The sequence below is a fragment of the Dermochelys coriacea genome, chromosome 8, assembly GCF_009764565.3.
Source record: "Dermochelys coriacea isolate rDerCor1 chromosome 8, rDerCor1.pri.v4, whole genome shotgun sequence".
Taxonomy (NCBI): domain Eukaryota; kingdom Metazoa; phylum Chordata; order Testudines; family Dermochelyidae; genus Dermochelys; species Dermochelys coriacea.
Window position 1 is genome coordinate 33976227 of NC_050075.1, and position 17425 is coordinate 33993651.

Consider the following 17425-nt stretch of genomic DNA (forward strand, 5'->3'; position numbering starts at 1 on the left):
CAAGGTTCACAGCAGGACAAGGCTTCTGTGTTGTTTTTGGTCACAGTGCCACCACAATTGGACATTGTGAATTAGCAGCAAGCAAACTCCTCTCTCTCTCTCTCTACTGATGTCACAGCTTAAGTAGAATGTGGTACAGATTAGAGTCCCTGATTGTCACCAGCATCACCAACTGCTTGGAGAACCCCTCAGAACTCAGTTGACAATTTTGTCAATGCATGAGGCAGAGCAGAATCTTACTAAAGCAGGTATGTTGAGTCACTTTTCTGATCATTAGCACACTTGAAGCGCTGCTTGTGAAACAGTCTGGGCAAGGAACAAACATGTTGAGCTCAGTAAGACGCTGATCTGTAGCTAGTAAACAACTCAAAGGAATTAAGACAAACATTTTATAAAAGTTTTAATACATTCCAGGCCATGCAGTTATGCCTCCCCTCATACGCATGTTTCAAATTCTAAAGTATTTGGCCTTCGGTCTTATGCGTCATACCACTCCCAAGCCAGCACTGAATTACTACACATCATTATATTATTGGTTAGAAGCACTGAAGTGCTAGAAAAGTTTTTATAACATAATACAATAAAGTATAGGAACATTGTATTAAGAGCATTAGCTTTGAATTAGCATTTGAAGGAATGTACATTAAGCTTGGATTAACTAATGCATAATACTGACATTGGGTTAGATGACATTACTTAGCAATTTATTGGACAAATGAAGTTCAATTTTTTTATTAAGCACATTCCACGGTACAAAGCTTTAGATCATGAACAATATCTGTACAATTTAACAGTTTCAATCAGCTGTTCATACACAAACTTTCCAAACGGGTCATTGGCAAACATAATTACAAGTTAGAATTAGACTATCCCAGTGCTTTGAAACATTAATATAGCAGTAATGTACAATTGCTCAAATATGGTTAGCAAAACAAAGTCCAGAGTGCAGCCAGGAGTCCCAGGAGCCAAGTTCCTTGGGTGCCAATCACAAAGTCCACTGCTATGTTACACAAAGCACAATCAAAGAAGGTGAGACTGCATGTTCAAATACCATTATCTCCCAAGGAAAAACATGAATTTAATCTTACACATGCATAAAAAAGGACTCCATTCTTCATAAACAAATAGATTTTTCTTCAGGGCTGCAACTGATGTCTTTTTTTAAAAACAGTTTAATATTAAAGCTATTAGATGAAAAGGGTAAAGTAAGCCACTTTCACAAACTACTGTCAAGCTTACCAAAAGGTGATCTTACAGACGCTTATCAAAGCATGATATCTTCTGTACTTCACGAGGTTTGATGATCTCAAAGAAATAAATATCTTTGTAGTAACAAGTTAAAGGGAATTCCCTAACAAACACTGATCCCAATAGCTCTCTCTCAATGGAATAGAGGACTAACTGTAAGTTGCACTTTTCTAACATTTCAGTAACATCTGATGTGCACTTCATTCTGAATTTGCCTGACAAAGGTGGATGACATCTAACCATGGCTGTTGCACTGGAAGTTTAGTATTAAATCACTGGTCATCTAAAGTGTTACCGACATTCTTTAACTCCCCTTAACCAAAAAAGGGAAAATCTGAAACCGAAAAGTGCTGCCAATAGAAAACGAAATACACAACAAATGATAGAGAAATCACTGTCTACCTCTGTGACAACATATTTCTCCCCCAGGACAATAGGTACATCTTACACACACTTGGTTTTAGTGCATTTTCAAACTAAGCATTAAAAGAAAACTACTGAAAACTGTAGTCATACATGGCAACTTAATAGGACAACACTATAAAGATGGCATTTATCAGGGTCTTGCTTTCACAAAGAAAAATATGATTAAATAAATGTGACTGTATAAATTAGAGACAGGAGAACCATGACAACGTAAGAAGGAACTAAGACATTGCCTAATAAGGACATGCTAACAAAGAGAAATATTGACCATGGCATCACAACAAGGTCATAGTGTAACAGCTATTGGTAAGTGATCTTAAATTCAACTTTAAGTCTAGTCATCATAGTACTTCCTTGAAGGGGCCTCTACCCCACCTCAATTGTTACAAGTTACGTATTTAAATAAATTTAACTTTAGCTGATGGCATTTTTTCCATTGAGCAGCCAAACTAATGCTATGGAAGGACATCTGTAGGCATGTGTGGCAATCTACCAATTTAAAAAAAAAAAAAAAAAAAGAAAGAAAGATGTTTTGTAAATACTGCGGCACAAAATATAAGATACAGAACATAAATTAAACTTTTTTTAATTTTTAAAAAGTTTAGAAATTACATTTTAAAATATGTAGTTCCCATTAAAAAAATCCTAATGAATACTGAAAATTCCTTTTGCAGAGAAATATTTCTAGGTAATTCATATTAATCCCTTCAGTGCCAGTAGTTAGAATGTCCTGCTGCCAAGTGCTAACACATTTTGTATTAGTGTGTAGTGTCAGGAGATCCTGACTTCTAGCACCCGGAGGTTAAACTGTTACGTACATTGTATCTACATGCTTATACAGTATTTGAAATTATGAGGCAAGCACACATGGGAAGATTTTGTTATACCAAACATTAGGAAGAGTAGGACGGTTGTATTACAGGGCAGTTAAAAGAAAAAAAGACGGTGCTATACAACTAGTTTAGATAATCTAGCCTGATTTACAGGTAATGTTTAAATTAAAAGAAATTATTGGTGCAGAAACAAGTAAACTGTAATCCAAAAATATTACTGATAGATTCAGAAATATTTCTAATAGTCCAACATACACCCCTATCAAACAAAACAGGCTCTGAATTTGTCATGAAGTCTAAAGGAGCATGGTGACTTTGAAAGCAAAACTCTGTACATTCTGGGTATGTGTTTGGCACCCAAATTTCACTGGAGAATATTTTTCTTTAAAGTCAGACAAAAGTGCAAAGCAATATAAATTAGGCCAAGTCCTTTCTTGACTTCTGATTTATTTCTGGAAAACAAGCCATCATAGTTCAGTTTATATGGACAATTTACACATGAAGCTTTGGATTTTTCACTGCAGTGAAGGGCAGGCTTCTGATTTTCATCTACTTGAAGTCACTGAATTTATAGTAAATTCCTTAGAGAAGACCACTGGGGATTGAAGGGGAGCAGGAAAGATTAAGAGAGATACAGAATTGCGCTGTTTTGCATCTACACAGCATCTATAACCAATTCTGACTTTAGCTGTGAATCAACATCTTCAGGCATGTAGTAGCCAGATATCCAGTAGTTCAAGATTGTGGAACCCTGAAAAAGATAAAGACAAGCTGAAACAATGGAAACTATAATCAGGCCAAATATAATCTATTTGTAGACATGTCAGAAGTTATTTGGTATCCACCACAGAACACCCCCCCTAGGCACTCTGAGCACACATGAAGGCATTAGCCTGCTAAAATAAAGTGTCTAAATATGCCAATCATTATAGCACAGACTCCTTAGAACAAAAGTGTTAAAGGGACCAGGGTTCCTTTAGAATGACACGATCAGTACAGGGTACGTCTACACTGCAATTAGACACCCACAGGTGGCCCATTGATCAGGGTCTCAAATGCCTACATCGCAATTAAAGAGACCCTTAGCCTGAGCCCTGCAAGCCAGAGTCAGCTGGCATGGGCCAGACAGGTGTCTAATTGCAGAGCAGACATAACCTTAGAGGCTCAAGAGGTGACAATACCACCACTATAGAGCATCATTTTAATTCTATTGATTGTGGAACCTGGACCATACTTTAAATCAGATTTGTAAACGGATTGGGATTTGCACCCTTTTAAGCTTTTGAAAATTCAGCCCGATAAACATAGCAACTTTGAATTAAACTGACCTTTTCCTTACATGTGATATAAAACAAAAGTCTTTGCTAGGTCTTTAGGGATAGACTGGCAGTGGAGGAGGAGGAGGAGGAAGTGTAGTAATTGGCACCACAGGCCTCGTTCAAGGTTGAAACTTACCTTATGGAATTTCAACCTACTCTTAACACACCTCGGGAAACAACCCTCTTCTCCATACCACACAACACTATACAGAAGTCACCTAAATATTATCCATTTTCATTAAAAATATACATAGGTTATATCTGGTTGGATTGAATTTTTAATCATAGGTCTAAATAGTGCACTGGGAAAATTGGCTTGTGAAACCATTCACTTTTTTTTTAAAATCAATCTAACCATGTAAATTATCCTTTATTCTATTTTAATAGGACTATTAAGTTCAGTTACTTGTTATATTTATACATGAAAATGAGACTTAATGATCTTGAGAAATGAGCCCACAAATCAGATAATTAGAATATTTCCCCAAGAGCTACCTTTTCACACAGTTATATGATTACACTGTTTGATTAAGTAGCTTTTCCAAACTGAAAATTCTTACTGTAATTAAGCTTAAAATAATTAAATCTAAGGTTAAATTTCACTTTCCATTCCCAAAAAACATGCTGCAGACTTTGATGAACTGCTCTATTCATGAGACTTTCATAGCTGAAAGTTTAAAACATCTTTTTCTCCCCAGTGCTTAAATATAAGAATATTAGACTATCATATGGTAACAATTTTTATCATGTTACAATAAACAAAAGGAATTCAACAGAAGGCAATAAAAAACGTTCTTATAACCCCCTGCCAGTGCTGTCAAAAATGATCCACTTTGAAGAGGCATATACATTCGGAGACTTGTAGAAATGGGTTCAAAGCTTCTTTTGAGAACGCAGAGACGTAGAGTGTTTGGGAGCATATACAATTGTTCCATTAAATATAATAAAATACTGGATATTTTACAGTGATATATTTTATGTAGATTTGTTTTTGATTTCTGATTATGAAAAAAATTCAGGAAAATGACACTGTGGTTCCCAAGAAAAAATTACATAACTACCAAGACTAGTCAACTTCAAGGATATGCAGCTTTGCATGTTTTTAGTTCTCTGTGTAATAGGACAAGTCAGACATATAAACTGCTCCAAACTGTGTTAAATGTATGGAATCTGCAGGGAAGTTGCTAACAGTGCCAAAAACATTTCATTTTGCACCAACAAATCTTACCATAATCAAAGTGAGTTTGCAAGTGAGGGGGCAAGAGAAAGAGTGAAAATAAGTCATGAGACTGGTGCACTGCTGACCAAATGGAGTAAAATGCATAGGAGTGGATTGAAATAAACTATACTGGACTTTTAGATGCCTATGTATTTATACTTCTGACTGGCATGAAAAATATGATAGTGCTTCCATGATTGGAAGATAATATAACCCTCCCAATCATATTTCAGCACAACCTTTAAGCCATTCAAAAACTATCTATACCTTGTTGGGGGGAAAATATGTAATTGGTACATGTCAGCTGGTGGATTGTTTTATTTTGTCACTAAGAAAGTGTAGTTTTCCCACCAGGTGGATTGTTCTAAAGGCTTCAATCAATCAGAAAAAAGGAAATTGTTTGGGCAGGGTGTAAAGCACATGGTTAGCATTTGCTGTTTCCCAAATACTGACCCATGAAACCTGTAGTATGAAAGCCCTCCTGTTTATGGCAAATGCAATTCCTTTAGGCTTGATCCATCTCCCATTAAAGCCAATGGTAGTCTGTATCCATTTTAACAGGAGTCTGATCACATCCTTAGAGGCACAACCAGTGGCAACTTTAGGTAGGTCAACACCATCACTGAAGGCACTGCAGTAATATTGCAACAATTCAAACAAATATGAATTTTTAAACACTGTAAACCATAGGTGGGCAGTGCTGAAGGAACTAGCTAATAGGGGCTCTGAAACTGCCCATTCTCCTGGTCAGGCTGACATTCCTTTTAAGCTTGTTGCCGACCTGGTACACAAAATGAATTTATTAGACAGAGAAAACTAATAGTCATTTTCAGACCTCTGGTCTTCTCCTTTAAGGAGAGTATAAACAGCCAATAAGGGAGTTTTATGCATGCCAACCTTTAGCTGTCTTGCAGCACAATTCTTAATTTCTCAAAACTTGTTCGTGTACTTCTACAGTTTCCTTTAGCCAACACTTAACTTTTTCTATATTATAGTGTTTAGATGATTAATATTATTTAGAGTGGAAGTTAACAGAAGATAGATGTACTCAAATTAATGAATGGTGTAGGAAAGGTAAATTAGGCACTCCCATTTAGAGACCGCATAATTAAAGATTGTGTGGGCAACCATAAAACTGACATTTCTTAATTCGAGTGACTGATTTGCAACCTAATTTTTCTAACCTTTTTAAAAAAAATTGGTCATTTCTTTGAGGTTTGTTTTCTTTTTTTAAGGAAAAGAGTAACAATTAATAGCCATGCATTGTCAATGGAGCTTGAACACTGAGCCTTCAGCATTGCAGCACCCACTGCTACCCCTTGAGCTACAGGTCTATAACAGGAAGCAGGAGAAGGCTATTATTCTATAGGGGATAGATTGCTGGCTCCGGGGTGTTGAGGAAGCCCAGCCTACCCTGGCCCTCTTTCTGTCCTTCTCCACTCAGGGGGTTGAGGGAGCTCCAGACCAATCTGGTACCCACAGAGGAAGGGAAATGGGTCACTGGGTTCAGGTGGATGGAAGAAACCAGCCCCTCTCTCTCTTTGGAATGTTCATGAGATCTGTTATTAGTTTAATAGGCTGCCCACATTTTCCTGAGGCATGCAAGTGGGAAGAACTGCAATTTATAATGATTTACATCTCAACAAAAGCAAAATGGAATTTCATGAGGCAAAGAAAAAAGGCATTTCACTAACAAGACGACTACCCCCTAGAAAATATCAAAGGTCTTCTGCAAACTATGAAATAACTTGTGGAACTCATGGTTACAACATATCAAGGCCATGAGCTTACCAAGACTTAAAGCAGAAAAAGACATTCATATGGAATGCAGTGTTGTTGTAGTCGTGTTGGTCCCAGGATATTAGAGAAGCAAGGTGGGTGAGGTAATATTTTTTTATTGGACCAGCTTCTGTTGTGTACCTCAAAAGCTTGTTTTTCTCATCAACAGAAGTTGCTCCAATAAAAGATATTACCTCACCTACCTTGTCTCTCTCATTTATATGGACGAGACTACCCAGTTACATTTGATAGGAAAACACTTTTTAAAAGATAAAACCTCATGATTTCGGGCATAAGCCACACTACTACTAATCACCTCTGGTAAGAAAAAGAATTGCCCTATGGGCAAGCTTACTCCATAACTGTAAAAAGAAAAGGAGTACTTGTGGCACCTTAGAGACTAACAAATTTATTAGAGCATAAGCTTTCGTGAGCTACAGCTCACTTCATCGGATGAAGCGAGCTGTAGCTCACGAAAGCTTATGCTCTAATAAATTTGATAGTCTCTAAGGTGCCACAAGTACTCCTTTTCTTTTTGCGAATACAGACTAACACGGCTGCTACTCTGAAATCCATAACTGTACTCTGTGAGGTGTCTGATCTTCCTGTAAAGCATCTGGTACTGGCCACTGTCAGAGACAGGATACTGGATTGGATGGGCTTCAGGTCTGACCTGGTAAGGCAACCTCTGTTTCCAAGTCTCAACATTCACTGCTATGTATATAGACGTTCCCCGGGTTATGCAAGACCCGACTTACGCAAATTTGCACTGACAGAAAAAGTTCCATAAGCCAGAAATAGCATTTTCAAGTTGCGGAAATATTTGTGTAATGTATGGGTATACGTTTCCAACTTACAGAAAATTCAAGTTACGCAAGGCTTTCCGGAACGGAACGATTGCATAAGTCAGGGGGGTGTCTGTAGTATGAAGTGCAACTGTTGGCAACCACATGACTGACATAAGAAAAATACTCCACTGGTCTAGCAAATGGATCTACAGCAGAGTTTTTACCCAATATACTTAGACAACTAAATATATATTGACTATTGCAGAGAAATGGAAAAGTCAAACTTCATGCGAGTCTCTTCTGATGGCTTCAAACTCTTCTTAACATGATGTATTTTTTCCTTTTGAAAACTTTTTTTTTTTTATTACTTGTGGTTATCACAGGGAATTTTCATTTATGATTAACATTAGTTAAAATGGCATACATCTCAGTTTACTGGAGACTGATGGGCAGTGCTGGCTAGTTCCAGAAACAGAAAGGTAAAAGCCTCAATGAGGAGCACAATCTAATTGAACTCTAAAAGGCTCGTACTTAGTTTCATAGAAAGTTGTGGCCTGTTATGTGCAAGAATACTTTTCCCAATGTTACTATAATTTACAAGCATGCCTCCATTATATAACAGTTTCCACATGAAGCATTTTAAAGTGCTATAGATAATTAAAGCTCACAGCACCCAAAGAAGGTAAAAGTATATAGAAAATCTTGGCGTACAGGTCACTTTATGTTCTCTGACAAAGGGCAGACTTGCTCTGCAAAAAAATCTCTCATCTTCATACTACTAATGTAGAAAGTGGCATTATGTGACATGCCCAAATTCACACAGAGTCAGCAGAACAGCCCAGGAAAGAATCTGAGGCTGGAATATTGAAAAGTGCTTCATGTTGGCCTTACGCTGCTCTCCATTGAAGTAAATGGTTAAACTCACAGCATCATCAGGACAGCTCTGAGCACTTCTGAAAGTCCCAACTCCCAGTCTCCTCAGTCTAGTTACTGGATCTGAGGTTCCTCACACACAGTACGTGGTAAGATTTAGGCTCTGAAAGAATCCTCCCATTTCTAACCAGAAAATGCACAGGTAGGAGGCACAGAATACTTGCCAAAAGTACCTAATAAAAATTCTGATGGACAGTAGTTAAAATTAATGGTAAAAACATGTTATTTTTAAATTGTACAAATTTTTAAATTGTGTGTCATTTTAGAACCTTTGGTTTAACATCACTCAGCACGGTGGATAAAAATCAATTTTTTAAAAAAATTTTAAATAGATTTTTTTAATTTAAATTGGATTTTTTATGATGAAATGCTTTTTGAGGAAAAAATCCTATCTAAAGATAGCTTTAATTAAGATATACCTTTGAGTTATAATGTCTCAACATGGAATAGGGATAATAAATTCTCATTCTATAATATGAGACAATATATTCATGTAATGTTTAAGAAAAGTTTTGTAAGTGAGTTCCAATAGTTCATGGATTAGGGACTCAATCTTATGGGGCTCAAGGGGCTTCTGTATAGATTATTTAGGTTAATCTTTCTATCTAACCAATGGGACTTAGTGCTCAGTCTAGAAGACAACACTGTAGTTCTCAAACTGTGGATTTGTGTCTCCAGAGAACATGCTTGTTAACAGCAAAAATGTTTTTCAATCAATTAAATAAATAAATAAATAAATAAATAATGTGCAGAGGTGAGAAATAACAGACCTCCACCCTATTGTTCCTCTGCAAATTTGTGTACAAAGAGCCAATCCCTTACCTCACTCTAAAAGTGCAAAGTTTCAAAAAGTTCAACGAATAGAAGATTGCTGGGGGTGGAATAGATCTGGACAAGAAGAAGAAGTGTGGAGATAAATGTGAGAAGCGAGGGACAGGCAGTAGAAACAAAAGTGAAACTGTTTGAGCAGCATATTCCAGAAGTCTTGAGGTCTTTCTGAGTGTAGTCTTCATTGATTTGAGATCTCCCATACCATTCTCTCACTTGAAAGGAAAACCTATAATGGCATCAGGCTGTAAAAGAAACCCAGTTTGGGAACAGTTTAATGAAGTTCCTCTGCCTGTGGGTAAGACAGACATCTGTGAAAAACGCAAACAGTGCAATAAAAAAATGCAAGCCCTGGTTGCCCAAATGAAACATCAGGAGAAGTGTTCCTTCTCGGGAGGAAGCTGCGTTGAAGGTGATGAAAAGAACATGTCTGAACATACAGGATCTTCAGGTTTGTAAACTTTTTTATTACATACTGCTTTCTTAAGAACTGCCTGTCTTCCTTCTGGACTATTCTCAAATTCTCATGTTTGAAGAAAAAATATAGTTGTTACTCTCTGGTACTATCATTTTAAATGCAGCTGTGATAAATAAACAGCTGAAATAGGCAGATCTTCTTCCTTTTACAATTTCACCTTTAAAGTAGTACCGAGTGTCAGTGAATGCAATGAGTAATACTAAATGAGCAGTAGGGTAATAATAATTAAATAACTGCATTGACTTGTTATGTTTAGGAGAATCCATCCTCAACATATAGGATTCGGAAGACTATCCACCTTCAAGATCACCATCGTTTTCTATAGTGTTTCAGTCACATCATGTATGTCACATAGCCACAGTATATCACCTGTAGCAAAAAGGAAAACAAATCTCCATCATCCAGAAACAACTATAGATAAGTTTGTGATAAGAACCAGAAGATTACAAAAAGAGGTAACTGATGAAAAAATTGCCCGGTTTGTTTATGCAACAAACTCTCCTTTCTGTATGATTGAGAACCCATGCTTCATTAACATGGTTCAGTCATTAAGACCAGGATACAGTCCACCCATCAGAGCAGATGTCGCAGGCAATTGCTGGATAAAGTGTATGAAAAAGAAATTGAGCAGCGTGCAAAAGGTCTCAAGGGTAAAATTGTTAACCCGAGTCTTGATGGGTGGAGCAATGTCCACAATGATCCTGTTGTATGTGCTTGTGTGACAACAGAAGAGGGGAATGTCTTCCTTACAGAAACAATTGATACATCAGGAAATGCACACACAGCAGAATACTTACAAGAAGGAGCAAAAAAAGCTATAAGAAACTGTGAAAAAAAATTAAAATGTCTAGTATGCAGCTTGGTTACAAACAACGCTGCAAATGTATCCAAGATGAAAATAAATTTAGAAGAGAGTCCCAAGCTAATAACATACGGTTGCAATGCTCATTTGATGCACCTCCTTCAGACTTCAGTGTTCCAGAAACAAAGGCTAATGTTGAAATTGCAAAATACTTCTGTAACAACCACTTTGCAGCAGCTGCTCTGAAAAAAGTGGGAGGAACCAAGCTAACTCTCCCACAAGATGTGCGATGGAACTCAGTAGTAGATTGTTTTGAGCACTAGATCAAGAACTGGCCTAATCTGACAGTTTGTTAACAAAATCGTGAAAAAAATAGATGGCACTGTGACAGGCAAAGTTCTTGACATTCGGCTTAAGAAAAATGTTGAACACATGCTGAGTACCCCGAAGCCTATTTCTGTAGCCTTGTACAAAATGCAGGGAAATCGCTGTTTTATTGCTGACACTGTTGAAATCTGGAAGGAACTGAGTGAGATCCTAAAAAGAGAAGTGTGCAATGAGAGTTAAATTACAAGCATTAAAAAAAAAAATCCAAACGGGAGAAGCACTATCTCCAGCTCATTTTCTTGCAAATATTCTCAATACTCGGTACCAGAGTCAAGCCTTAACTGCTGAAGAAGAGGAGCTGGTTAGGACATGGACATCCAGCAATCATCCCTCCATAACATCAGCTATAATAAACTTCAGAGCTAAGGGTGAACCATTCAAGAAATATATGTTTGCTGATGATGTTGTAAAGAAAGTCACACCAGTGAACTGATAGAAGTCATTTAAGCCCTTGGATTCAGATACCGTTGAAGCAATAATCTCACTTTGAACAGCAGTAGATTCTTTTGCCGGTGTAGAAAAAATTTCTTCCTTTGAACTAATTCATTCCAAATTGAGAAATCGTTTGGGACCTGAAAAAGCAGTAAAGCTCATTTTTCTTTTCCAGATTATGAACAAACAGGAAAATGAAGGTGAAGACGATTGAATTAGCTGCAGAAGCCAATATATTAAGTTTTTCATGTTGACCTGGCTGACATAGTCCATTTAATTTTTGTGTTTTTTTTTAAATTTCATTTAACTATATTAGTTCAAAACAATTTTAACAAAAACAAACCTGATTTTAAAAAACTTGAATGTTTAAGTAAATCAAAAAATTCATATGCTTGTTTTGTTAAAATATTATGTTTGCTGTTGAAGAAAAAAAATCTAGAATACATAATGTTGTTGTTTTAGTTAAATAAAATAATTTAGGTGTCTGTATGGTGATGTTTTCCTCCTAATACAGCATGGCAAGAAAATCGTCCAAATATTAATGATTAACCTGTTGAATTAGAGATAGTTCATCTCCCAATGACTTCATAAATATCTGCTTCAATTACCTTTGGTAAATGAAATATTTTCTGATATAGCTGTGAAACTAATCTAAAGTTTTCAAAATAAATCACTTAAATTTATAGTGTGTACCTTCTAAAAAATGAAATCTACATCTGAGTTGTGAAGAACATATATTAAGGTTATAAGAACCAACAAGAATGCATTAGTGGTCTGGTCTTCACTTGGGGGGATGGGGGAGGAGAGAGAGAGAAATCGATCTAAGGTCTGGTCTACACTGGGGGAGGTGGGGGGAATCAACCTAAGATATGCAACTTCAGCTACGAGAATAGAATAGCGAAGTCGGCATATCTTAGGTCGACTTACCTCACGACCTCACAGTGCGTGGTAGACTGCCGCCACTCCCGTCGACTTCGCTTCCGCCTCTCACCATGGTGGAGTACAGGAGTCGACGGCAGAGCGATCGGGGATCGATTTATCCCGTCTACACTAGACATGATAAATCTATCCGCGATGGATCGATCACTATCCCCCGATCCTGCGGGTAGTGTAGATGTACCTAAGTTACACAACTTCAGCTACATGAATAACGTAGCTGAAGTTGACGTACTTAGATCTACTTATCGCAGTGTCTTCACTGAGGTCAGTTGACAGCTGGCGCTCCCCCGTTGACTCCTCCTGTGCCCCTCACCCTGGTGGAGTACCGGAGTCGACGGGAGAGCGCTCGACAGTCAATTTATCGTGTCTAGACTAGACATGATAAATCAACCCCCGCTGGATCGATCACTGCCATTGATCCTGCAGGTAATGTAGACAAGCCCAGTGATTTAAATCAAATCCACCCTAATTCTCAGTTTGAAATTTATGACAACTGAATATCTTTTTAACCAACCTAGTTGTAAATATGTTGCAAAAATATAGTGATTAGTACATCAACTACCTGATTAGAGGCAGGAGGAACAGCAGTGAAGATGTAGAAAATGCGTTAGATACTATGATGTTTCAGGCTTTAAGAATCAACGCCTGATACCACAACACAAAGGCTTCCTGATCCAAACAGCAGCAGCATCAACAGCAGATACATTGAGAGAACTCAGTGACAGCTGATATATAAATTACTATGACCAGCACCAGGCAAATGTCAGTGAATACACAAGTACAGAATACATTGAATATAAAAGAGTTTACCTTATGAGGCTAGTAAAGTGCAGACTGTTATCTGGAGATGTAAGTGTATGTTCTGGATGGAGAGCGTGTCTCGTTCTGGGCACTGGGTTGCACATTTAAGAAATCCCAAATCAGAATTGTGTCATCATGGGAACTACTAATGATCTGAAATTCATCAAACTGGAGTCTAAACACACGTCCTGAATGTTCCTATAAACAGTAAGAGTTCAGTTAGTAGGCCAGGAGATGGATCATCTTTCACTAATTTCATACTCAAACACTCATTTGGACACAAAATTGAAGATGAGTTTTGACTTGCTGGTCAAGGTTCATACACAGGTCTGAGAAGAATTACTGCTAATTAAATATTGCAGCAAATACAGTGGCTTCAATATAAAGTTTGCATAGGCCATGAATTTACTATGAAGTTGAGAACCAGAGAGAGAAAGGCTGAGAGAACTACAAGTAAGCTGGACAGATTGCCAACTGAGAGTAAGCCACTTAAACAAAAAAAGACTGGCTAGTGCTGACAAGCTGTCAGGGTTTATCTGCTGCACAAAAAGATTTTGTATATTAAACAGTGCTGCTACTTAAAGTATTGTGTAGTCCCCATAAGCCACTTCCTAAGCCATTCCAGGCCCAATTATTTGTAAAAGTTGGCAGTGTTTCAATATGCGCTCTTGAGAAAGAATTTTAAAAGTGGCCCCTCCAGAAACTCTTCAGAGAAACAGCAATACCAAAATGGCACCATGACTTTGCACTAGTACAGGACCCTGCAAAGGTCTGTGCTTGGCTCTGCTGATCCACCATAGTAAGTGATGGCATTGTACCTTTTTAAAACTGTTTAAAGAACTGGCCAAAGTTGCCATACTGATAACCCAGTGACTGGAGTCTGAAGTGAATACATACAGTAATTGAATTATACTCAAAGAGTAAGAGGTCAGTGGAGTCCCCCTGCCCATTCAATACTTGATCTCTATGCCAAGACTGCTGATAAGGGAACCAATTACAGTTTTTGTGCTGCGGGCTCTTCTGCAGGACATAGATAAGCCAAGATCATTTCACATAAGCCATCAAATAGATACCATGTAAGCAATGACTTCTGCTCACTACTGACTCGTACAAGGTTCAAGCTGTGAATCTGGAGATGAAATGCTCTGTATATTCAATGACCAATACAATAAGCTACCCATTTCCCTATTATTGCCATAAATCAAAGCCTTTATTAAATTAAAAAAAAAAAATCTAAGGTAGCCACTTAAAATATGGTAGTAGTCTTTGAAATGACTAGAGTTCCTATGGTAATCGCACCACAAGATCCCCTCCCTTCCTGAATCTATTCTTTCCATTTTTACAATTAGGAGAAAGGGTTAAGGAAGGCTGATAGTATTCCAAATTGTTTCCATTTAACTGAAGTCCATTTATTTAAAGCCAGTGGTACAATATTTATATGATATTACAATACCACCCCAGGAACCACAATGATTTGGATGCAATGTCATATTGATTACATTTTTAGACCATTTGAGAATACCAAGCCAGAAGAGCTTAACATCTCAATTTTTCTTCTATGCTCAGAGTCAACAAGAATTCAGTGCACAATGCAGCATGCCCAATCCTCTTCATTTGTTCCCAGCTTTGGGAACAGAGCAGAAGTTGCAGAATGTGTTAAATTTCTTATGTACCCCAAGACAATGCATTTGCAATAAAATTTAACATTAAAATGTTCACTTTTGCCAAATATAAAATAGTATAATTGTGCAAAACCCCAAATGTATCAATGTTTACATACCACCAATGTTCGCAAGCATAGTGTGCTGGCTGGGGCACGAGGGTCAAGAGCAGCTTGCAAGTCCCAAACTTTAATTTTGCTATAAAATGAAACAAGAGCATAAACAGGATTATTCATTTCTGCATTTGAGGAATATTTTGCATATGAACTTAAAACTGAGAAGACCTCAAAGTCTAGCATACTGCCAATGAAATGCAGGGAGAACAGCCCCTGGGAATCTATTTAGGATTACAGATCCCAGGAGAAGGGTAAAATCAAAATAACCAATTCAAGCTGAAAGGAGTTCCTGACTTGCCTTCAACAGACCTATGCTGTTCACTTGAACTACAATTCAGCCCAATACCAGAGGTGACAAGCTAACAAGGAGAATAAAAGCAATGGGATAATCCATGTCCCTGTACAATTTCCTTGAATTCACTGAATGTTAGGCCATTTTCCTTTACACTTTCCTTTCCTGATGCTCTCATAGCAGCCCCACACCACTATCTTTAAGGCTCTTATCAGAGAACAGGAAATATTACAGCCTCTCTGCTGGACTGTGCTGCTGCAATTTCAAAATTTTGTGAGCTCATATATATTATATATATATATAGGACCTCAGAATACAGTTTCCGTGCTGGTGTCTAGTATAAAGGCAGACAGACCTGTTGGGAAGTAGGGAGTTTCTCAAGGAGTGATGTCTATGGGGAGGAAACAAAGTGAAGTGAAATGTCTATTCATAACAGACACTACTTAAAACAAGCTATTTGCCCATTCTAACTAGCTTGTGCTGTACAGCAAAGCCATATAAACTTGATTAGTAGAATACTTAATTCTGCAGGGACCTAGAACTACCTACCTACCCCTATGAACAGAATTAAAGAGCCCTAAGAACAAGTTACTGGAAGGAGCTGCAGAATAAAACAGAATACATAATATTGAAAGGCTACATTCAGGATATAGGTAGTCTGCGTTATTGAAATCTACAGGAAGTGGGCAACACCCAGGTTACATGTAGATCTGTCATAACCAGATCACTTAGACAGCAGGATGCAAACCAAAAGAGAATCCTCATTATGTGTGTTCGGGATGAGAACTTTCAGAAGTATGCTTTACTAAGAGATACATGAATAACTTTCTCAAAGAATGTTCGAAACACGTACCCATCATAGGCTCCACTAACAATTCTCTTGTTATCAAATCTGATGCATCGAACCAGTTCCTCATGGCCTTCTAGTACTCTTAAACAGGCACCACATTCAATATCCCATAACCTTAAGAAAACAAAAGAAATGGATCTTTGAGAAACTCTCATGTGACACTAGCGCTCCAATCCACTTACTCATGCTGCAATTTCCATTTTAATATAATCTTTATTGGTTCTCTGAAAACTAAAACCATACTACATTGCAAAAAAGGACATCTGAGGCCCCTGTACACAGTCCCAAGAAGGGAGTACACTGCAACTCAGACACATTCCTAGTCAGTCTGCCCCACGGAATTGTATCGATCATTTTCCAAATTAAATGCATTTTAAAAGTAAAGGCTGGAAGCTTGACTATTTCAATATAAATGAATTTTATTGCTGAATCCATCTCCCTTTTTATTCTGCACATAAAGCCATGTGTACCAGAGGTATATGTAGTAACTGAAATAACCTGGTGCTTTAATTGGATCCCCAATTTCTCCAATGATCTTCAGTTCAACAGACTGTATTAAGATTTGTAAATTACATTTTTAGATGCTGACATCAGCCCAACAGTTTGTGAGCTGCACTTGCTCGAGTATGTGTTATATATTACCTGTTCCCTCCTCAGCAAAGGTTGCCTGTTCGAATGCTGACAAGATGTATGAAAAGCAAAAAGATTACTGTGCTATTAAAACGTAGGGCAGGTTCAAGAGACCTAGAAAAAAATCCTTTTACACATTTGCAAGTGCACATTCTCTCCAATATGCTGTTAGCAACTGTCTTCTACCCACCTAATGGTGTTGTCTGATGATCCACTCACAACTAGTCGATCCCTGTACTGAAGACATGCAATGCCACGCTTGTGCCCATTTAGAGTACGAACAAACTCACATGTGCTTGTACTCCAAACCTGTGAAGAACATTAAAAACATTCAATTTTGAGAGAGCTTGAGGTTTTATAAGTTAAACAGAAATTATGTTCAAACTTCATTAAAAAAAATCAGGACTCTGAAGAAGTACTTCGAGGGGAAAGCTGAATGAAAGCTTAGACTGTAAGCTCTTCCGTGGCTAGGACCATGGTGTATTTTGTATTTGTACAATGTGCGTTACAATGGGGCTCCAAACCCAGCTGGGTCCTCCCAACACTGCTATAATACATAAAAATGTTCAAATTGACTAAATCATCATAAATTTAAAATATTAAAAACGTTTAAACTTTTTGTAAAGCAAGCAAGCATTGCTCAAGTAATTTTAGAATTCTGATT

The 17425-nt window shown here is 37.5% G+C and overlaps 1 protein-coding gene across 8 annotated transcripts in view; it reads right to left on the minus strand.

Moving 5' to 3' along the window:
* Window positions 1–716: 716 nt before the first annotated feature.
* FBXW11 (F-box and WD repeat domain containing 11) overlaps window positions 717–17425 on the minus strand; it is a 121705-nt gene continuing 104996 nt past the window's right edge. For 6 of the 8 annotated variants that reach the window (XM_038412877.2, XM_038412874.2, XM_038412879.2 and 3 more), the window contains 5 exons: window positions 16952–17070; window positions 16135–16245; window positions 14993–15071; window positions 13222–13410; window positions 717–3258 (listed from right to left, as the gene is read on the minus strand). In XM_038412877.2, coding sequence (XP_038268805.1) covers window positions 13249–13410; window positions 14993–15071; window positions 16135–16245; window positions 16952–17070 — 471 coding nt within the window. In that variant the 3' untranslated portion in view covers window positions 717–3258; window positions 13222–13248. Of the gene's footprint in view, window positions 3259–13221; window positions 15560–15598; window positions 16246–16951; window positions 17071–17425 lie in introns of all 8 variants that reach the window. The other 2 variants (XR_006283124.1, XR_006283123.1) reach the window with 1 other exon arrangement.